Source organism: Lepeophtheirus salmonis, chromosome 1 (assembly GCF_016086655.4).
Source record: "Lepeophtheirus salmonis chromosome 1, UVic_Lsal_1.4, whole genome shotgun sequence".
Lineage (NCBI taxonomy): Eukaryota > Metazoa > Arthropoda > Copepoda > Siphonostomatoida > Caligidae > Lepeophtheirus > Lepeophtheirus salmonis.
The window spans coordinates 37,574,259-37,599,640 of NC_052131.2; the positions used below are offsets into that span (position 1 = coordinate 37,574,259).

At 30.2% G+C, this 25,382-nt stretch overlaps 1 protein-coding gene across 1 annotated transcript in view; it reads left to right on the forward strand.

The window, feature by feature from the left end:
- The first annotated feature begins 2,697 nt into the window (after positions 1-2,697).
- LOC121118450 (TOG array regulator of axonemal microtubules protein 1) overlaps positions 2,698-25,382 on the forward strand; it is a 113,504-nt gene continuing 90,819 nt past the window's right edge. The window contains exons 1-2 of the mRNA XM_040713036.2: positions 2,698-3,021; positions 19,713-21,351. Of these exons, the coding sequence (XP_040568970.1) occupies positions 3,013-3,021; positions 19,713-21,351 (1,648 nt within the window). The 5' untranslated portion in view covers positions 2,698-3,012. The remainder of the gene's footprint in view (positions 3,022-19,712; positions 21,352-25,382) is intronic.

The window sequence follows — 25,382 nt, forward strand, 5'->3', positions numbered from 1 at the left end:
TGCAAAAAATTATATTTGTGTGTTATTTAGTATTTAGAGATGTTTTCTTTGAGATTATTTTATTGTATATTTATATACCAAACTGTCATGCCTTAACTTTGAAAGGTTTTGTTTTGTTTTTTAAAATGACTGTCTATTGATGTCATTTTTAATATAATTGTATTTCAATGTATTTTTAAATTAAATAAATGCCAGGAATAAAGGCCGAGAGAAAAATAAATAAAGTTAAACAATATTATGCCCTGTTTCCAAAAGAACATGACTACAATTTCTGGTGATCCCTTCTCGCTTATATAATATATACATTGGCCATTTTATTATTTCTATAAAGTAATTTGGCTATTGCAAACAAATATAAATGTATAACTATAGTTTTAATAAGATATTACTAAGTAATTTTATAATACAGTATTGAATAAAATACTTTTTAGAATTTTCATATTATAAAATATATACTATATATATATATATATAAATATGTAATTCATTTTAAAAAGTGTGGATAAATAACACCTTTACCATGTTTGTATTCTTTGTTACTTCAATTATGTAAATAAATAAATATAATTCAACAAAAACCATTAGAAACATAAATATCACATCAATATGCAACACACATCAACTCTCAAACTCTCTTTCAGAAAGAAAACATTTTCAATATAATTATTTATAACTAATTCAAATACAAATAGTGGGAAATAAAGAGCTGACATAAAAAATATTGCAGGACATGTTATGACCCTTTAACGCCCACTAGTTCAATGCATAGACATAATTATCTAATTTTTAGTTATTACAATTTTTATTCATTTCTTAAAACATACAAGTTATTTTTTTCTTTCTAAAATTGGTAAGAATCAAAGTTTTGTATAAAAAAATATATATATTGAAAAGTAAGATTTTTAATCTTTAAAAAAAATGTTATTTTAGCACAATCCATTAATTTAATAGTTCCATTGATTATATTAGGTGTCGTAAAAATAAATCCCTTATTTTTAATGTATTTTTATTTCTTTCCATTAATGTTTAAATCCATGGCAATCAAAACAGTGCTTACATGGATCTAAGACTCCATGATTACCATTATTTAATCCATATTTCGATAATTGGCCTTCCATAGCCTTGTGCATCTTTTTTCTCAAAATTAGCAAAACGGAATCGATGAAACCAAAATTGTGCGTGAATGACTGTTACAATATCCGAAAAATAAACGCCATTTACTGTCTGACTTACTTTTTCCTCCCAATATATGACTTTATTAATGTGTATCTAGCGCTGTATAAGTGCAATCCATTAACGCTAAATGGTGTAAGAAAAATACATATATAGGGAAAAATAATGTATTTGTTTTTACTATACTTATGTTATATGTAATTCTTTCCATGATGTTTTTTCTTTTTTTTTTTTGAAAATGTTATATATTACGAATGTGGATATAAGATTTACGGTAACATTATGGTGATAAATTGAGATTTAAAAGTTTATTTATGACGTGTTAATTATATAAATACCGCATTTAAAGGTTTTTTTATCCCATTAAATAAGTACAAGGTCTTTGATAGTTTGTATTTATGTATTTAACAACGGATTTAAATTAAAAAAGTCTTACTTAACGATATTTTTTTTTGAAAAACAAACAAACTTATTTAACTATTAATTTATTCCAATTCTGTTCCACAGTTCTAAATTGACAGATTATCAAATAAAGTAATTTAGTAGTGATAATTATATCTCTACGAAAAAGAGAGATGAGTCTTCCAAAACCTTAGCTTACATTAACTCACTCGTGTGCAAAAAATATGTATATTTTTTTTCAGTGTGAGTTGACTTTATATTTCAATACATAAATAAGTATTATAAACTATAATATAAATGCCTCAGTCCATAGACGATTGAATAGTGTTAATAAATACGGCAAAAGTTTTAAGAGTATTATGGAGTTGTAACTACACGATTAAGACACAAGGCATATAATTTAATAATTATCCTTTAAATATTTTTAATTTGATCAAATGACCAGATAACGTCCGATTGTTCCAAGGATTTTTGCTCCATGAAACATCAGTGAAAATCATGAAAAAGGGACCGGGAATGAATTGATTGAATGGACATTAGTGTGCATCCCCTAGCTCTATAGTTTTGCAATGAAATAAATCATGGCTATCTACAATATCTCCATTACCATTTGTACATTTTTCCAATCTCAAAAGCTCCTTTAAAAAAAGTTTTAGATTAGATGTGTTGTTTTTCATTCACGATAAGGGTTCCATTCACATCAAACCTTTCCAGTACTTCGTGGGACCTTAAGAGGAGTCAGTTCAGACCAATATGTAGGTATGCAAGAGTTTTTTCTTCTTACTGCGTAATAATAAGTTGATATATATAATGTTGTACGGTACAAAAAGCCCTCCAACGGCCAATTGGGACAATAAAACACCCTTTTTCCAAATTGAAATGGCCTAAGAAGCATTAAGCTTTGACCAAATAGTCCTTACATAAGAGGTAAAAATATTAACCTGAAAATAGGACAGTCTAATTTTACAGTGCATTATAGAAAGTTAGCGAAGGCTTTTTTTTCCTTATTTTCTTTTTGGAAAACTCGTTTCTACCTGTTCATTTCCCCTTCATTAGATAAACGAAATAGCCTTTCTTTTCCATTACCTGTCGTCAGCCCGTAGTTCCAAAGTAATTTTCTTTACCTACAGTAGAATGAAGTAGAATATTAAAAGTATATTCTTCTTTAGCTTTTGTGTGGTGTACAATAATCTAATCAATATCAGTCCTATAAAACAATTTGCTTTCAGTACACATATAAGTGTAATCCTTGATTTGTGATCCATTTAAAGAAGAATGAAGTGTCCTTCTTACAGATGACGACCGTTTTTAGAGGAAGCTTTGTTTCTTCATCCAATTGGACGTAAATAGATTGATTGCAATCAGGGAGAGGGATAATTAAATTTCTCAAAGTTGTTTTTTTTTATCTAAGAGGATTTTCTAAGGAATTTACTTTGAATGTTAAGAGTAAGTTTTTATCATTTTTTTAAATATTGAATTATATTATATAAAAAATAAGTTATTGTATCACTCTGAATTAAATTTTCATTTGATTGTTATTATTATCCATGTTTACAATATCAGCCGTTTTGAAAGGTTATTTTGTTTTTGACGGATACAAATGTTTAAAATCATCTGGTCTGCCTCTCAATTTTCTACTATACAATTATTTTATTTTCAAAAAAAGGAATTGAGGAAAATACTCTTAAGCAACTTTAAAAAAGTTGTTTATCCCGGGAAAATATGAATATTTTACAAAAATGCTACATTTTGACAAATAAATAATCTTTCAAAAAATTTAAAATCAATTTATCTCTCAATTGAATTTTTATTTGGAAAGTAAATAATTCTATAGTAGTTTGTTTTTAGGGTAGACATTTTTTTAAAATAGAAATTCGTGGAGCACTCTATATGACGTATAATCTTTTTATTTGTCAAAAATAAATGAATCGTAATAACACTGCAAAATGCCTGATACTGTAAACATTAGTGGCAAAATTGTGTACCAGCATAAAAAATAATTAAATAGAGAATTGAATTAGCTATGAGATAATGAGGAGTTTCTTTTTAATCATACCTTTTTTCTACTAGATTTTCTGTTACCAAATTTAAATAAAAATATTTTTCTTTATAATACATTTTGATATCACATTTTGCAAAATATCTACAAAGGGAATTAAAAAAATTGCGACATGGAAAGTTTTTCCATTACATACTCACAACATAAATCATAAAGTAACCTGATAGTGAATTTATTTAAATTCAATTGTGTGTTTGTGTAGGTACATTTTATTGTGGGTAATGTCGACTGCAGAGGAGACCGCAAAAACCTAACAATATTTTATCTTGGTTCGACTCCTTTTTATAGAAAAAAAAAAAAAAACCTGCAATAAATTAAAGAAAAAATATGAAGTCAAAAAAATAAATATGATTTTTAGATTCCTTATCAAGTTCTAATAGTCTTACTTAAAAAATCACTACTAACAATTATAGTGATGATTTTTTCTAGTGATAGTTTTGATTTTGGATATAAATAATAAATATTTGTTAGCAATTATAGACTTTTTAAAGGCTGGAGACAGCTATTGAATTTGAAAAAAAAAAATCAAGTATAATTCTTAAACAATATTTGTTCAACCAAAAAAGCCATTTTTGTTCCTAAATATGGATTCATATTATACGTACATTTATCCAGTTTATAGAAAATCAAATGTAAATGTACAAAATTATTTTAAAGGTTTTTGTAGAGGAACTTGAATAACGTTTTGGATAATCTTATGGATACAAAATAAACCCCCAAAAAAAATTTAAAGATTTGTGATCAACATTTGCTTCAAATTATTATGACTAAAATCAGATATGAAATCTAAAACATTAGCAAAAAGTTAAATTTTTGTTGCTTTGAGTAATAATTTTAAAATAAATTATATATAAAATACTTAATAATTGTATTTTTACTAAATTTATAAATCTTTTATTGCTCTGCATGGATCAACTATTTTTATTGATTTAATAAGATACATTTTAAAGAATTTTGCATATTATAATCTTCAAATATTAATAACTCATATTAATAATTAAATTATGTCCTATTTTCAAAAGGGAAAATATTTTTGATAAATTAAATTATGAAAGAATAAAATTACATTTTTCGCAGTTTTTTTTACAAACAAAAAATCTATTCTTCAGAGTCTTTTCAAGCGGACTCGGAGCATCAAAGTATGCCTAGTACTTAAGAAGAACTCCGTCAGGCTAAATGCATTTTCAAGCTACTTTCAGTGTCTTCAGGTTAGATTCCGAAAATGTAAGTTACTGAGTAGGTCGAGTTCCGGAATAAAACAAAATATTTAAGGAGTAATCTGTGACTTTTATGGGAAATTATTAATTGTTTTATATTCTGTGGCAATTTCTATTTGAATAGATAATTAATAAGGAATTGCTCAAGACGTGAAAGGAACCCAATCAGTGCAACCTATCAACCAAAATAAGATTAAAAAGCTCTTTATTGTAGCTATGTTTTGGCTGGCATTGCAAAAAAACACATACTATACAAATTTTGTCTTACTAAATTCCTGCATTGGAACTGTTTTTGACCGCTTGGCGATGGAAAGTATTAAATAAGAAGACCGTTGAAATCGGTTGGATTTTATCTAATAAATTAGTAACTTTAATAGATTTGAACTAGCTACCGATTAAAATAATGAAATTATAAATTAATAGGATTTATTAATTGCAATTTGTACAACCTACTTATAAAGTTAAAAAGTTACAAATTGTACAAAATCCCAACTTTTTTTTATAACATTTTACTTTAAAAGTTGGAAGTATTTAATAATAATTATATGACCTTTAGGGCATCAATGATCTCAAAGGTTAAAAAAGTTTTTGTCATTTTGTATTTTTGTAATTGCTATAAATAGAATATTCACTTATAATATATAGTATATTTGAGTAATTTTGCCTTTAGTCAAGGATTACAATGTAGAATAAAGGAAAGGGGCTTAATTTAGTACACGTTTTAGTTTTTCTAGTCTAGTTCTTAGAAGGCAGTGTTAGGGTCAAATATAAAACATTAAATAAAAACACTGTTAACCAACACATTTTTTCCTTTAAATTGAGGGTTCCTCATTGATTCTATCTCTATAATTATAATAATAACCTTAATTTTTATAAAAAAACTTACAATTTTGGCCTACAGAAACAACATTTTAAAATACTAGAAATTTTTTTAAATAACTGAACCAATTTTTGTCAAAGAAACAAAACATAAATACAGTCAAAACTGAATTAGTGGTCAGGCAAGAGAGCTTGAAGGGCCTGGTGTTCAGTGTAGGTAGCTTCTTAAATGACAGTTGGGAAACTAAAGTCCACGTATATTTTCTGTTCTGCCCACAAAATACTTTAGCAAATAATGTTAAAAATTATTATAAGTGAATAAAATCCCACTATTATTGATTGTAATTTGTAGGGATCAAGAAAATCTTTGTTTTTCGATCTACTAATCTAGCTTAAAAACGTACATTTGAGGCTCACCTGATGAAATGTACAACTCAGCACAATCTTAATTCTTAAATATGAGAAATTGTCCAATAATTGTGACGTACAAATCTCATTAGTACTCCTTCTTCTGATATAAGTGAGTTACTTATATCTTTTCGAAAAAATATTTGAAATACATTTTTTTGCAAATATTATTTTATGTAAGATATAACAATAGTGCGGTCATCAGAAATAATCTACTTCTAAATTAGGTCCTTGACCTAAAAAGTTTTCCCATCCCTGTCTTTTACCATAATTCCTATTTTGTAACCATTCTAACTCTATAAATACTCGTAGCTGCTTTGTATATATAAAACTCTGAAAAAATAGCCTTTCTATCAGATTTGACTACAACTTAAAAATAATATATATATATTTTTTATTATGAAATTTTGTGTCTTTGTAGCTTTGCTCATTTGAAAGGAAGCTCTACTGTGATAAGCAATGATATCATATTTTGGCCCAGGAAGCAAGGTGTTTTTCTCTCCAAATTTGATTCCAAGGGATTACTTTCTGAATAGATATCTTTAGGGGAGGTACTGCGTGATCTATTGAGATCTGAACACTTAACTATTCAATAATGTTGAATGATTGAAATTGATTCATATTAGAAATGGCAATTAGTTACAAAATATAACAAATCTCAGCTCTCAAGCTTATGAACACGTTGAGAAAGTGACATTTGAACGGGTTGGACAAATTTCCATTTGCAAACACCAAGCAGTGGGGCGTCTTCAGGACTACCGTCTACGCCGTCAGCAAGTCCATAACGTTGGAAAGGAGGCTGGGCTCCGTCAAAAAGGCCCAACTGGACCTGGAGGAGTTTAATAAAACAGCCTAGACCAATCCCCTCAAGTCCATGAAGGTCCCTACAAGATATTTCGAGTTTCAAACCAGACTGCCCTAAGAGCTTTAAGAAAAAGTGGGTGAAGATGCTATTTGTTACCCCAACAATGAAAGAAACCCATCTCTACCGTCCAATGCTTCTTTTGAATGAGTCTTTTAAGTTATTTGAACCCTTTTTTGGCAGTTTTGGTCCCCCCTGTGATAATAAGGCCTATGTTATCAGCAAATCAAATTGTAAGCAATGGGCATGGCTCAGGCCCAATTCAATGCTGCATTGTACAATTCAACACGAATAACGAAAAAATCCCTCCTTGAGGACAATCGTGGGTGGGAGTGAAATAGATCTTTATTCGCCGTTGTGTACAAACTATTTTCCTGCTTTTATAAAAAATGTTAATAGCTTTGAATTGTGGAAAAGTGAATAACATTTTGGTTCAGATATTTTTCAATTATGTCGTATGGGAGGTTGTCAAATGCTCCTTCAATGCCAAAGAAAACAACAATAGCATGTTTTTTGTTGAGGACAGCACTTTCTGTTCTATTTACTAATTTGGCAATAGCAAAAACAGTTGATTTCCCCTTTCAAACCCCATTTGTCATTGAAATCTTTAGTTGTAAGGATTCGATATAACAAGAAATGATTCTCTCCATTCCTTTGACAATTGTGTTAGCCAATGTTATGGGTCGAAATGCTTTGGGGTTTGAATAATTTGCTTTAAAAAAAAACCAACTTTTGCTTCAGTCCATATATTGCATGAGCATGAGAAAACTTCAAGGATAATTTTATAAAAACACTATTCTATTATTTTATTCGTCGGACAAATTTTTAAAAATTATTGGGGCAAGTTAATCAGGTCCTTGTCTTTTAAAATTCTTGAAAGATTTAAAAACTTCTTTCACGAGTGTTCCATCAATTTTCTTCATTCGATAATTTTCCTCTCTCTGACCCATGAAGGATGACGTTGTTGAAATAAGTCAAAATATTTTTTTCATGTTATTGTTGCCTGAAAAGTTTCCTTCGTTATTATTTAAATGACCTAATGTATAATTATGTCACCCTTTTTGACATTGAATCGCAGCTATTAAGGCTTGCTGAGAATCCAATTCAGTGCATCTCTTTCTCCAGTGATGACGTTTTTCTTCCAGTTACTCCACTCCATGGTCTTTTTTGGAAGCTAATATTTTTTTAACTTTTTTCAATTATATTAAAGAATTACTTTATCAAAAAATAATTTCAATTTTAAATGATTTTTGTTGTTTAACCTTTAATTTTCTTATATAATATTTAAACAATAAGCAATGTAAAGTTGTATGAAAGAGTTTTTTTCTTAAATATAATTAATTCGACTATTGACTAATTGTAAGAAGTATTAAATATTTTAAAGGAAAAATAATTTGAAAAAAAAAAAACAAAAAAAACTTATGTATTTAATATGATGTAAATAATCTGATCAACTTTTTAATATTTCATATATGACAGTTTCTTGATATTTAATCTTTCGAATGGTAAAATGTTTTTTATCAATTATTATTCCCTTTAACTTTTATCTATATAGTTATCTCATTTTAAAAAAATTATTCAAAAACAAACTTGAGCTATCTTGCTTACGCACAAGTCGAGAAAATGATACTTGAACGTGATAGACGAATTTACATCCACCCACTCCAAGCAGTTTGGCGTCTCCAGGACCATCGTCTACGCCGTCAGCAAGTCCAAAACGTTGGAGAGGAAGAATATAAATGTCAAAATGAGCAAACTTGATACTAAGAAATTAAATAAAACCTCCCAAGCCAATCCTTCTGGCCAATGAGAGACCATGCAAGAGTTATCGGGATTTCATACCAGACTGTCCAGAGATCTATCAAAAAAGTGAGGGGAAAGAGCCTTGTGAGGGTCAAGAGGCCGCTTTGGACACCAACATTGGAAAAAAAAGAAGTAAAAAACACAAATCCTCGTTGCAACATTTTATTTTTTATTAATAAATTATAACTTGCTGAATTTTAAAATTCAAAGTATTCAGATTTTAATGGACAACTTGGTAGATATTACAGCCTATATATGTAGATTGTACAAGTTTTTTTAATCGTAAGTCGACGTTATCAGATTCTTCTACTTTAGAAATTGTTTTCAAAAGAATATATCTTTCAATTAAACGGAACGACAGCCTTGTGTAGATACAAGTTCAAAACAGATAATTATTTTAGGGTTTTATTAGAAAACGTTTCCGTGTTTACGAAGAATAATTATTTTTGTTGGTCGTTACAACCCTATGAAGTATTAAATTTTTTTCTTTTTTCGTTTATGATTGATCATTGTATGAGATGGATAATGTGTCTTTTGGTACAATGTAATGATAACAATGAATAAATTTATAATTCTCATAAAAAAAAAATATATATTTACTAAAACATAAAAAAATGCACAAAATCAGGTTGGTCGTTTGCCAATTCTTCCCTACTACCAAACTAATATTCAATATCATGTTGGGAATTGTTCACAACCAACAAAGCTACCTCTAATTCAACCAATCAACGTACAAAACACTGATTAAAGGGTTTAAATTGCTGACAAATGATGAATAACTTTATTTCCTTCAAAAAGGAACAGAAAAAAGTCTCCAAATCAGATTACCAATTCTTCCCCACTAATTCTTATCATTGTGGGGAATTGTTGACAACTTAACTAAATCTTATTACAATTTAATCAATCAAAGTACAGAACACTGATAACAAGGGGAAAAAAGAGGAATATGCACACCAGACAACAAATGCAATGTAAATGTGTAGGCTAGTAAGATTACGCAGTGTTCTACATAAGTACATAAGCTTTACATTTCAATACATGCTACTAAAATATTTACTTATCTGCACAAAAGTATACATATATATACTTACCTTGTAGCATTTCAAACAAAAAATAAATATTCAAAGCATAATACAAGCCTTTTAAAATAAATTGAAACGAACTTCAAACGTTTGCATCTAATTTATTCTCACTCATAAACGAATAGAATACAATATAAACATTTTTATGTTAGTATATAATATTTATAAAAGAGTATTTGTCTGTAACATCTTGCATTGACAATGGAAATGATTAAATCCATGTACATCTAAATGAAGGCAATTTTGATTCTCACAATAATACTATACTTTTTATATAAAAACACAAGGATATATTTTAGTTGTACACAAATCATTTTTTCGTCATTGATAATTACTGTAAAGCTTACAGTTACTTACATTTAAGTAAACGAGAAGCAAAGATTGAGTAAAAATCTTGGTATAGTTCAATATGATTATCGCTAATAAAAATTAATAATATCCTATAATCAGGGATGACTCGTATTTCCTCTTTTCTAATAACATGCGTTCTACACCATAACTTCTCATCAGCTGAGAACAAGGATACCTCAAAATCAGATTATCGTATTTATTTATCCTGTCCATGATATTTAACACAACTATTTTAGCATATCATAAATTCAATCATTGTATCCCTCAGATGCTGCATAATAAAATTTTCGTTTATTACTTTTTCATCGTTTTTCAATGCACCTCTTGGCTGACGAGTTCATCGTGATACCATCAGGAGAGAAATTCATGATTACTTCAGCCTTAATAGCTTTGTCAGGGCTCCAAGACATCTACTCACTCGTAGGATGAAGACCTATAGACTTGGATATGCAAAAAAGTGGGTTCAGTGGTAGAATGCTCGCCTGCCACGCGGGCGGCCCTGATTCGATTCCCAGACGATGCAATGTTCTTTTTGTCATTTAAAAAAACAAGAACAATTACTAAGAACAGTCGTCCGTCCAATGTGAAGATCTTCTCAGACAAGAATATCTTTAACGTTAAACACGTTTCTAACCGCAGAAAGGACAGATTTAAAACAGTATCACCTGAGAAACTCCGGCCCAAGCAATGTCTTTAGGAATCTTGGCCTCTGATACGAAGAAAATTAATTTATTTTTCTTTAAGTCCAATGACAAAACAACTTTCAAAGTCAATAAATAAAATATAAAGAATTAGGCCCTTTTGTAATATTGGCAATATAATTTTTATGGCAAGCTTTTATTGTACATTATATTTTTCCTTTATTGTCAAATAACTTCAAAATGAAAGCTTAAAATGTAATTTTATTAGTCTACAAATTGATTTTTTAGTACATACGAAAGATTCAATCAAATTTGACGAACTTAAGAAAAGCACTATATAAAAAACCTGTTATAACCGTGAAACTGAAAGATATTTTGTGTCTTGTTCTGAACTTGAGAAAACTATTTATAATTTAATATACTTAATAGAGAAGAAGTTAATAAAGATAAAAGATTAAAGCTAATATAAGAATCTTTTATTCCTATAAATAAATTATTCGGGTTATTTCTTTGAAGTCGTCGCAAATTGCAATTTAATGTTTCTAGACATATATAATTAATCATAATAAAAAATATTTTATTAGAAAGGCCACGTAACAATATAGACTCTAGATTAATGGCTCTCAATTTGACGTCTATTTAACAAATTTCAGACAATTTTTTAATCTTTTTGCTTTTTTTATTAATCCTTTTGAATACTTCTCTGATAAAAAATAAACTGTCATTTAAAAAAAAAAAATCAGAATACAAATATTACTCAATCATATTTAATAATTATGTTGGCGAACATTACCACAACGTATTTGAACAATATAACTTATTTTGGATAATTAGTTTGCTTTTGACCAATAAAGAGGTTAGAATTCTTTTGGTGTGCTTCGGAATTATTTAATATTGTGAAACATTTAATGAACAAATCAATTTATAGAAAATTCTTAAACATTTTTGAAGGCTTGGTTATTCTTTTAAATTAGTTTTTTTTTTGTGAAAATGCTCAACATAGAAAAATAAACAATCTTTCAAATATTTTTAAAGAACTTGTCCTGGATTGATTTTTTTCCCCATTTTTTCAATAGTTGACAATTGCAAAGCACACCACAAGACATTTAATCTTTTTACTTGTTAGAAATAAACTAACAATTTAAAGGTTGTGGTACCTACGAATATGTACCAATATTGTAATAAAATAAATTCGATAAATATATGAATTATTTATGTATCTATATATTAATAAAACAAAGATTATCGCAATGTATATATGAATGTATCCAAAACAGGGTGCACTGTTTATTAGAATGGTCCACATTGCACTTTTTTTTGAATATGTTGAGACTTCATTGGCTTAAAATATGCATTTGGCTAAACATAAATGTATGATACATTTTGAACAATTTAAAAAAAGTTTTAGAGGTCGAAGAACAAACTTAAATTTTTGAAAATTGGCGGGGTTTTGAAAAAGGGTACCCTGATGTTTTAATAGTTTTAATAATGAAATATTGTGGGAGTTGTGGATGTAGCATTGTTTTTTTTATTATAATCCATAGACAATGACAATGAATTACCTCATGTATGTATCTTGTATGCAGCATACGGGTTTTCTTTGCTTTTTTTATTGAGCCCTCTAGAGACTCAAATACTCATCAGTCATCATACCATATTTATCTTTTTTTTTCAAACTCTTATTATTTCATTCTTGAGAGGTGAACACTTCATATAAACAAATATAAGAATTGAGTAGTTACGTAAGAGTGTGCTCGTGAAAAATTTAGAAGAAACAAATAGTCCTTTTCCTACTATAAATCTAAGTCGAGTCTCAAATTTTTGCTCCTAATTCCAGGTCCATGGGATTTATACATTTATGTTTTTGAGTTTATTATAAAATCGCTATCAAGTCCATGTCAAATCACTAGTCTTAGCTGTCGAATCCAAGTAATGTCTCGAGTATTTGTTCGATATCAAGTTTCGTATCATAAAATATATATTTAATCCCAATGCAATACTTAATCGAGAAAATAAACAAAAATAAGAAAAATAAAAACATTTATAAAGGCGTTTCCACTTCTTTGTTGGGAAGATCTTCTTCTTTGGAGCTTTTTATGTTAGGTATTACTAGCAAATTAATATGGGTGTGTCCATTAAAAAGCAATTTTTTACGTTAAAATAGTTAAAAGGTCAAACAATGTTGATTGTATCTAGTGGTAAATATTTTATTTTTTTCAATTTTGCAAGAGTAAAATTTAAACAAAATGTTTTGTGAGGACATTTATTTGACAAAATCATATGAAAATAGTGTTTGGCACAGCCTTTTTTCAGTATGTGAGCCCTCAGCTATAATAATAGTCTCAAAATGAGACTTAAATCCCGTGGAGACGTTGATTATGTACTCAGACGCGAGCCTTGTTCACTCCTTCTAGGTGGAGGCCTCTAGAGACTTACATTCATGTGAGGAGTAGCAAACACCCTCTCCTCCAGACGTACCTAGATAGGGTAACCCTAGGGATGCGTATCGGGAGAGAAGGGTGGCCATATGTTGAGGTCCCCAAGTACGGAAAGTTGTTTTGCAGGAAGGCCTGGGTCTTAGCGGTGCAATTACTCAAAGCTCCGTCTTGAGAAAAACGAAGGTGTCTCTGAACTGTTCAATGCACTAGTTAGTACTTTCTTATCCAGAAGGTCGATATAAGCATCTGCATCTAGCTGCTCCTTTCTTTAAATAAAAATGGGAGGGAGAAATGGCCTGAGCTGTCCACTGGATTTTTTGTTCAAAAACATGTCTCACTGAATTGTTTGTTTTGATTTAGTGGCTCTTCTGCTTATTCACAGATGTATCAACTGTGAAAATTTTGCAACACTTTGCACGAAATTTTCGTTGGCTTGAAAAAATATAAAATAATCTTTCTCTTTTTAACCGTCTCTCTTGCTCTGTTTAGAGATAAGATGCATAGTTGTCCTGATCTTTTATTTTTAAATGAAGGTTCCTTTTTTCTAACAATTCAAAATTTGAAAACTAATTAGCCCCGCATAGTGCGATGCCATGCTAAAGACAGGTGACTGTTAGACACAGGTATATGATATAGTGAGTTTGAAAGGACTTTGTAAACAATATATGAATATCCCTTCTCTAAACATGTATCATTCATTCAGTTAGAAATTACTGTTCTACAATATAACTAATATTTTTGTGCATCTCAATTATCAACCCTTCCCATAAATGTATTTTTATAGCCCCTAATTTCAATTTATGTGTATAAAATATATTGGGAAATATTTTGTTTCAATTTATATTGGAATTGTATTGACCTACAATATTTGAGCAAAATAAGTAATTGAAAAGTTGCGTGTTCATTTTTTCTTTCAAATTCTTCCGTTGGGATTTATTATTGAAATTATTTATTTTATTTCTTAACAAGAAAGATATATTATACATATTCATATATATTTATATAAAAGTACTGAAAATTACCATTTTAATTTATAATGGATGTATATTCAACATCATTATGTGGAATCATATGAATATTTCACACTAAATAAACAACAACTGATGCTTAAAATTTGAAGCATTATTCTTAATATTACTTAAGTATATTTACCAACAATAAATCATTGTTGGTAAATATCCATAGGCAGGTGCCTTGGTAAAAACCATATTTACCTATTAATACTTATGCACCCACATAAATATTTAAATAGCATTATTGTAAAAAAAAATATTATAGTTATTAAATATATTATTTTTTTTTATACATTTAAAAAAAATATCTAACAGGGATAAGTTTGAATTTTTCCTTCAATAATTGATGTTTGTACCACGACAATCTATTTATGAATTTAAAAAACACACACAAACAATACCTTTATAGTCTCTAAACTGTATTTTTTCTTTATAAAAATCCCATCTTAAAGCAAAGATTTTTCCTCTCCAAATGCCAAAGGATCTGAAATCTCAGTGTATATACATACATACAAATGTTATATTCATATCGTTTCTTCAAAATTATAAGTAAGATACTAACTTTGGCGCGAATCACTGAAGTTTTTCAAGACATATATAACTTTTCCCAGCCCAAAGTGCCATGGAATCAATTTGGGTTTTAAATTACGAGGTTTCATTACACTACCTTCCAATAACTAAACAAAAAAAAATTGTTTTTCCAAGCCAGTGTCAGTGCCGAGAAAGCTACAGAGACCGTTGGTATCTCTTTCTGGACTGCTTACCACCATCCAAACCTTCATTACAACCCTATACATCCAAGAAAATATGGTTGACTTCTGAACTGCCTCTCCATTTGGCTCTCCTCAACTCCTGATCTCAGTCTCCTGTAGTTTGCAGCGACTCAGAGAAGAATGTTTTCACACCTTTAATCCAAATTTAGATTATCTCCACGCTGTATCATGACAGCCTGGTTCGTAATGTACACTACTTTCATTTGAAGAGCTGTTCATTTGTTCACCGACGTGTCGAGACTTATTATTACCTGTTTGAATAGAAAATGTACCTATTAGTATTGAGTTTTCCTTTCTTGATGCTATTTGAATCCTGTTTTTCGTAAATAGGGCATTCTACTACAAGTTTTGGGTCTCCACTCGATAGAACGTTCATTATTAACTTATTGAGATACAGATACCCCATTTTCCAAGATAGAAATCTCAAAGGTCAGGTTTGAGTCTGAAGTTATGTGGCAAGGATGTAACATATATTATTCTTTCTATTTAGTAAGTTTGTGTTGATCCTTAATATTGGACTTGAAAATCGATTCTGTTCAACGTCCCTTCTCTGTTATAGGCTCTGATAAAGTCCCCAATATTAACGTTCCCTCTACACTGTCTTACTTTCACTAATATTATATTAAAGTAACACATTTTACTATTTAAATGGATTTAGTGAAACTTTGATTTTATTTAATGCATGAAAATAAATACCCATTACTTTTAATTTTGGCCAAATTAAAGTTTTAATTATTCTTATAAATATTGGATATGGGATGGTTGAAAGCTACTATGAAGATGTTGATGGTTGATTTCTTAAATTACGTCACTTTGGAAAGTACAATGGAATACTTTTGCGTCCAATTATGAATTAAGACTGGACCAATTTTGGAACTGATATATCCCTGCAGTTTAACTTTTTAAATACAGGGATTTGCAAAAAAATAAAAATTCTAGAAAAATTACAATACTTATAGTATAGTCATTTATAGATCAAATCTTTTTAAAATTTGTAAAGTTATTGCCTGTGATCTTGTTTGCTGATGTATTCGATGTGATCTCCCCCAGCTTCAATAAGCTATGTGATACTAGACATTAATCGTGTAGCAACCTTGCTTACATGATCATCTGGCATCATCCTGTAGTTCTTGGTGAAGATAGGTTTTAGAGAACTAACACTGCTTTAGAAGCGTTTTTTGACATGTTTTTGAAGGATGCCCCACAGATAGATATGTTGTCTAAAATGTAAGAATATGGATTATGGCAAGGCCAGATTTCAGTTTCTATGTAAGAGAGGGCCATCATAGGTAGGAATGACTGAGATACCTTGTAGGCATGGCATGGGCAGGTAAAAAATGTCATTTAAGAGCTTCAGGTGCTCTGTTGTATTAATATAAAGTCAACCCTAGATGAAATGTAATGGTTATGATGGAACCATCACTGGCCACAGCTTCATAAAACATTATTAGTCGGATCAAAGATTGGCATTTTGCCAATTAATTTCTGCGTCGTCCAACACAACCTTTTATCATTGACGTGCACAATTACTCTTAAAGCCCCTATTGTGATTCAAGTAGTTCAACAGGTTTGGACAACGATAACCTTTCATGGTCTTGATCTTCTTACTAAACAAAGTCACAAAGATAATTCTGCCAGTCACAGCAAAGCAACTTGTAGTGTGTCATTCAAAGTGGGAGCCAAGATATACAATTAAGAAAAATTCCTAATTTATTCGTAAAGCCCAGTATGTGTTACTTGTAGAAGAACATTCAATGAGACTTCATTGTTTTTCTTTTTTAAGCCACGCCACGACGTTACCTTGCTAACAGAAATATACCCAATTTATTTTGTTGTCAGCCGTCGATGCGTTCGTATCACTTGATACGTAATGGCTATTTATAATGTATTCTTTTTGATAAATAAACGCAATAATAAGTTATGCCATAATTATGCTCCATTCCCAAAAGAACAAGATTTATCCCTCGTTTCCAATGTATATATACAACTCATTCTAAAAATTGTAAAGCCATAATATGATAACTATAGTTTAGAAGTACTTAAGTGATAAATATTAGTTGGTATAATTGACTTATTTGGCTAAATACCATATGATTTTGGCCCTTCTCCCCGCTTATATTGTGAGGTAAGTTTGCGTAATACTATAAAGGTAAGGACGTGTCGAATATTTATAATTTCGCCATTGAATTTTACAATTCATTTTTTGGTATTTTTGTACAAATATCAAATTCGTTATAATTGACCTCACAGAGAGGGAATAAATATTACAAATATTGTCTAACATGAAAGATGACCTCTTTTTATGTGTCTTCATAAACGAATAATCAATAAACACACATAGTACATGTACTTAATGACACAACCATGATTCAAGTAAAGAAACAATTACAAAATCTAGGTCATGATTATATATACAACTTATATGTGTTTATGATAATGCAGCGAATTTGACTTGACTTGATTCAGCTTTACATAATATAAATAATTGACTTTTGCTTTGCAGTGATATTATTCTTCATGTGGGTTAAACATTTGTTATTGATGTAGATTTATTAATTTCTGAACTATCCGTTACTTTATTTTTATATACTTACACTAATATATTGCGGAGGCTTTAATCACACCCTCATCAAACTCATATTCTGCCAAGTGTTGTCACAAATCCTAAATGACTCTTGATATTCTACTTCTTTTTGACTAAAGTTATAAAACAAAATTTGTTGTTCACCTTCTAATACATGAAAGTAATAACTGACACGGATATATAGACATGAGCATTATTAATGATGAAAATTGTTCGAATTTTGGCCATATAAAAAAAGAAACAACCAAAATCCACATGGTAATTCTGCAATTTGAAAAACGTTTTAGTAAAGAGCTATCATGCCATTTCATAAGATCAGCTACAATCAGCTGTGGCGAGGGAGGAGAAAAAAATAAGCAAGAAAATTGGCAATTAAAAAAAGTGGTAGTACACATATAGGGTTGTAAATCCTGGGCATTTTTTTAAGGCGAGTCTTTTTGTTGTGAATTTTTATTTCTAAAATTATATTATATATATATATACATATATTGTGGAGAAAACATTTTAATATTAAGTAACAACGTGTGAGAATGATATATCAACCATATTTGAGTTGAGTTTAATCTTCCTACCTCTAAAATATTAAATGCTTACGGCTAAACTTAGGATTTCTGAGCCATCGTTCAATCCCTTCAAAAATTGCTCACTGACCTTTTTTGGGGGAAAACTTCTAATTTTGTCCTTTTTCTGAGAAAATTGCTCATTTTTCTAATCTAGTATGAAATAAATAAAGAAAATTTGTGTTCTAATAAGAATACAAAACATCTTTTGAGGATTCTTTAGTGATACTTTTCGAGGGGAACCCCACTGGCAAAAACACTCTTTTTTATGAAAATGTACATGATGCAATCAGGGTTATGATTGCATGATCAGATATGTGAATGAGCCAGATTCCTACAACAGCCAATTACAGAAAGATCAAATCTGCTGCTAAATTGACTGTCGTATAATTCTTCTAGAATCTTACAAAAAGCAAATATACTTTTTGCACCAAATTGCGAAATTCTGATTTCCATTCATGCTTATAGTTTGTCGTTTAATCCGTAGTGGTGATGATGAGATTCCTCTAGGTAACAAGACTCTTGAAGAGCACACCAACTTTAAATTTACTCCAACTTTGTATTATTGTGACGTAAGGCGGTCTTTTAGTATGTTGAAAACTACCAATACTGATCGAAAGCAAAAATTAACGAAATAAACTCTTTCTAAAATCTTGATTTGTCGATATAATATAGCAAAATTTATTAATGAATTAAAAAAACAAAAACTAATTACTTTAAATTGCCACTTATAAAACTGTTTTTTTCTTTGAAAACAAATTGCTCAATTATGACATTTTATATGCTCATTTTTTAAAATTTCAGCCCACTTTGCCAAAGAAATCGCTCTAAAATCCTAAATCTACTTATTGCAACTAGTAAAATCGTAATTATATTCTAAAAACGTGATTTTAAATATAAAAAAATTCAGTTCCAAACCTATTGCAATTGTAAATTTTAAAAATAATTTTGTGTTCTATGGCTTAATTAACAATAATTAACATAGGTTTTAGCGTTATATGACCTGGATTTTGTGTATTAAAAAAATTCAGTTTTATTCGGAAATTTTGTGATCATTACTTTAAACATAAATAAAAATAGCATGGAGGTATCTGTAAAAAAAATATTAATAATAGAAGTTGGTATCCATGTTATTATTCACATTTCTTTGTGTTTTACAAAATTCGCATACCTAGCTATTTTTGATCAATAGTGAAAAAAGTTTCTATAATTATTTTTTTTCATTAATATTTCTTTGGTTTTGTCGCGTCTTTCCGCAGAGCCTAAAAAGGGACGTTATGTTGTAATTGGCTACATACCAAATAATTATAGACCTCCATTATTATTATTACTTTTTTTTTTTGTAGAAAAGGCTAATAAATAAAATAAAAATTGGTATGTCGTACATTAAAATCTAAGGATCTCATTTTGAATATACTTTATTCAATGTTCCCTTATGAATTGAAATATAAATGTTTTTATATTACAAAATAAATGATATGATTTGATTAATCTAATGTAATATATTTTTATTAAAATCATTTCCAGATGCTTGGACTGGGGCGTTTACCACCCCCACATTCTCCATCCGCTTCCAATATCAACGACAATAATGCTTCCAACCTATCAGGACCTATTAGATCATTTGGAAGGAGCCAAGAATCCTTAATGTCTGACACAGAGGATATTCAAGTACTCCGACAAATCCGTTTTCAATTTGAGAGAAATCAAATTTCACGCTCTGATGTGGATAAATTACAAATTTTTGAGCTTTTAAACGATCATTTATCTCTGGGTGACTCGGATGTAAAGAACTATTCCCTCTCACTGATTCGAGACATCCTCCCACATCTCTCAGAAGATACGGACGAATGCATGAACTCTGTCATCATTAATGTGATCCCTTGTTTGAAATCCAAAAAGTCGGGTATCCGTCGACTTGCCGTTGATATCCTTGTCACATATTCTAAGCTAACGATGGATGTTCAAGGATTTATCCGTTCTATTTTGCAGAATGGACTAGAATCCATGGATCACCGAATTTCCAAGGAAACTCTTGCACTTATCCCTTATCTTTTTACTCCAGAAAGTCTTTCCACTTTTCGAGAAAAGAATATTTATTTATTAGTTGCTGGATTGGGACGTAAATTGAAGTATGATAATATGCGTAGAGACGCCTGGAATGTACTAAGGACAATTGGTGAGACAGTTGGGCCCCAAAGAGTAAGTATGTATATTTCCAAATTGGGTCATGAACCAAGACAGATTTATGAAAATCTATCCATGGAAAACGAGAGTCAAAATAATGACACCGCTGGTGGCGTTGTAGGGCACAAGTTAGCGAGTAAGGGTTGGTTTGAATATGGAGCTATAGATACAGGGATACTTTCGAAACTAAAAGACGACGAAAATATTCGAATACGATTGCAAGGCGCAGATGAATTAAATAAAGCCATAAAGGCCATGAAGGATCTTAATGCACTACTCCCACAAATGAGAGCCTTCCTTCATTTCCTTGACTCAACACTCGAAGAGGAACAAAATTTTAAAATGAATTTAATCATTCTGGAGATCTATGGCGTTATCATCGATAAACTCAAGAGCTACAAAATAAAGCCTCATCTACGAACCATTTGCTCATCCCTCATCAAACACACTTCAAATCCGAATATTGTTGTTAGAATGGAAAACTACAGAGTCCTTAAGAAACTAATGATTACATCTAAACCCACGCATGTCATAAGTCAAGTCTTTGACCATCTCGGAGACAAACGGTCTGCTGTTCGAGAAGACATTATCAATATAATAACTTTTGCACTTCTTACGTTTCCTTCCTATGAATTCGATTTAAAGACAATTGCTGCAACCGTTGTTCCAACTCTGGTCGACCCTAAGAGACGCGTTCGACAGGCGGCTTTGGAGTGTGTAGCTGTATTAGCAGCATTTATGGGGCCATCAAAGGCTGCACCACTCATTCGTTCCATAGAACTTTTAGAATCACATTTTGAAAAAGGAACAGGGGTTTTGCATGCTGTACAGGCGCGGCTCTCTCGAAGACAGCTTCCGCGAATCACTTCAGATGGTCTCATCGAGTACTCTGTTCATATTCCATATCCTGCCGGGAGATTTTCAGTAAACCATCAAAATAGTAAAAGCTATGGATCAGATGTGGATTGGATACTGGCTGGTAAGTTTAAGTATTTTATGCATACATATGTGTATATGAGTATAACACTAATATTTTCTTTAAAAAGTTTCTTAAAGGTAGATTAGCAAATACCATGATACTCTTATTTTTAAAAATTGTGTAATCTTTCGAAAATAATTGGAGCATTGAGAAGGTTTTTTGCTTCTTATGTCATGCACAATAACTATGATTCTCATAAATAGTTGAAAATAATAATTCCTATATTGTTGTAGTTCCTAGAAATATATTAATCTATTCATGCCAAAGCTTTCATATTTGTGTTCCAAAATAATTTTTGTTTCATGGATATATAAACTTATTTCCACATCAATGAGTGACCACTTTGAGATTAAACTATTCCTATATAGTAAATAAATGTTTAAAGTATGATTATTTTACTCCTTGAAATATTTAAGAATCTAGAATAGAGTTGAGTTTTGTCAATATTTGTTCATTAATCGCTGGGACACACTCATTCAAACCTAATGCATTATTTATATTATTGAAGTGCTTAAATGCATTTTTTTCTGTTTTATATATCATAAACGAATATGTTAACCCTCTAAGAAAGTTCATACAGTTATTACTACGATTTTTTTTTACTTTTGACAGCTGGAGACTACTTAAACATATTGCTAACACAATTTATTTTTTTCACTTTTGTCAATCACAAAGGAAATCTTATTCTCATTGGTTATGAAAAAGAATGATGCTATACAATCAAAATATCCTGCTGATAATTTCTGTAGGGACTGCTTGGTATATCTTACAAAATCTGATAGACCAGCATCTGAGAAACAAAAAGATATGTTCCAAAATCCAGAATTCAATTTTTTTAAGATCATTTGTTACTAACCTACCGACTGGTATTTGTTCCAGATTAGTACTAAAATTTGCACTCACATAAAAAAAGCATGGTTTTCTAGTCTACGCTTGATCAATAAAACATAAAAAAACTTGTTGATTATATTTGGTCGTGGTCACCTATAATCTTATCGTACAGAGACTGTCATTGTGAATCTGGTTGGATTGCAGGAATAAAAGAGTACTCCGTCTTAAACTACAGAGAGTTTATTTTAAGTGGAATAAAATCAAAAGGTAGGCTATCTACCAAAGCAGAATGCCTGACTTTTTTTTTGTACAAAGTTTTGCCAAGTGCCAATTATTAAATAGATACAGGAGTCTTGTATACCTCGTCAAAAAGTAATATATTAAAAGATGTCTGTTGTCCTTAAACTTCTATAATAAAAAACAAATAATTATCTAGCTCTCTAACCAACCAAATGTTTAATTAACCCGTGGATACTTGCGTCACATTTGACACTAAAGGATTCACTTGATCCGGTTATCATAATCAATTAAAAGATACAAGCTAAAAAATACACTAAAATGGCAAAATTAGGTATACAATTAGTAAAGACTCTACTCAATATGATCAACCTACTTGTCACAAATTTTTCCTGAAAATACACTTTTGGGCACCAGAACGTGGACCATTAATTTTTGTTTATTTGGTCATTAATACAAGAAGGTTGAGGGGTTATTTTTTGACAGTCTCCTTCAGCCATCCTTTGTGTATAAACAAACTAGTGGGTGAGAAAGATGCTGAAGTTGATGTGGCGAGGATTATGAAGATTGTGAAGTGCTCCGGGAAGGGAAGTGCTGGCTTTTTAGGTGGACAAGATAAAAAATGATGGAGAAGACATTTATAGGACAGTAGGAAAATCACAATTTATAAAGGGATGTGGAAGCTCATGTACAACTTAGAGACAAAGATCAAAGAGTAACCCAACAAATCAATGAACCGCCTCACCAACTACTTCTCCCAGGCAGCTAAACCAATCACATTTTATACATACACAAGGACATCACACCACCTTTTGACAAAAGGCATGAATGCCAGGAGTCTTGAGAGTCCACGCATTGCTGACCAACCCTGGAGTAGCAAAGTAATACATCCTACTCTACTTTCTAAAATGTATTTATTACATATTGAAAAAGAGAATGAGGGTGATCCACAAAAAGTGTGGTTTATTCTTTACCTATATACATTATGTTTGAAGAAAGGATTACTTGCATGAGAAAATATCATTAATTCCAATGGTCCCCCTTCCCCAAATAATGTACCATTTATAATACAATTTATTACGTGGCGAATATAATAAAAAATATAATTTGGTCCAAACCATGATCACATTTATGCCCGAAATTTTCTTAAAAAAAGTACCTCAACAATAAAAATTTATAGGCACTTATCAATATCCTCTACCTTAATGGGAATATTTATGCAGATACTCACATGCCATAATTAAATATCACTTTAAAATGTATTATGATATTTTTAAAGGCACATAGGGAATATTTAATTACTTTGCACATTATTTATTAACGAATAACTTGATGATTTTTCATTTTGAAAAACCTATTATTTTTACATTTTATGAAAGAGAGAGTGATTTCATAAGTTGACTTTAAACGATAGATATGGTTCCCTTGCGTGTAAATATGCACATAAGTTTGAATGAATGAAAGTAATAGTCCTTTTCCAGCTTGGGAATCAGGGCTTGGGATGGAGGAGTTGTTGCCTTTTCTACAAAAAAAAAAGGAATTTTGGTGTTTTACTAGAATTTTTTTTTCGTTATTCAATAAAATAAGACAACCAAAACATTTAATTTAAATTTTTTAAACTAATTTTTTTTTTGTGAATAGCTATGGATTTTTGAAATTTTGTTCTCAAAAAATTAACTTTTTTAATAGCTATGGAATTTTGAATATTTTTGAAAAAAACAAGCCCTCAAAAAAGTAAAATAAAGAAGATATCTTTATGACTAAACGTGACGTCCCTGACAATAGAATCCTTTAAGTATTTATTCAAAGAATACTCCAGATTTAATCTTACTGTTGCTATAACATCAGGTTTGCTAAAAGAAGCATATGCGTCACCAATCAACCTTGTATGAGTGGCTGCCAATGTCTGCTCCTAGTCATAAAACCCCCTATAAACGAGGAGTTGTTATGAATAAAAGTTTTATTAATCATTTTAAAGACAAGGTCTTGCAAAATCCATTTAGTAAATTATAAAAAAATCAATCTTAGTTTAAGCACCTTCAAAGCGGATTCCTCACTCAAGTTCAGATATTGCATACCGACTGTCAAAAGAGTTTTCTAATCGTAAGGGTTGAATACGAATCAATTGCTAGACATGATTGGGAGTATAATGATGCAAAACTCAGAGAAAAATCCGTCATCAGACGAGATATTTAAAAAAGTTCATTCTTCAAATTCAGAAGAATTTCTCAACGATGTTTGAATAAGATTTCCGCTTGTTAATTCATCAAAATATTATTTAATGCCATGCCCCTGGCACAGTAAGATGCTCCCCCTAAACTTTGATTCAGCTGTGAATAACAGCCTGTCCAACAGACTCATTACCTATCAGCTGCGATTGTACAATTGCAATACCTATACTATTTTTTTAAAAGGTTGATTTGCCAGGCATAATTGGGAGTATTATGGTGCGGAGCTCAGAGATCTGAGAAAGCTCATTCTTATTGGGTTATTCCTAAGCTCTTAGTCCCTGCCATAATTGACTACACGATTGCGACCCTTAACATAAAGTTTCATACTGATAAAACATCAATAGAAAATGCAGGATTGAAAAGGCAGCTCAACTTTTTGCATGAAGTATATTAGAGTATATAAGGAGACAGGGGAAAAAAAAAAGGTAAGAGATTAGAAAATAAATCTAAATTCAGTTGAATATAATTTATTTATTGATTTGTTAAGTATATGTATACATAGCTGGCCATGACTTTTATTTTATTACTCAATAATGATTTCCCCCCACAATTTAAATAAAATAACTTATATATATTTTTTAATATTAAAATTGTACATTGTTCAATGCTGCAATATAATATTGCTTAGCAATATTTATTACGATGGTAGTTATGTACTTTAATTTCTATATGATAGCCAAACTGTCTTCATAGAATTAATAAGTTGGCCAATATCCCACGTCGTTACCTTTA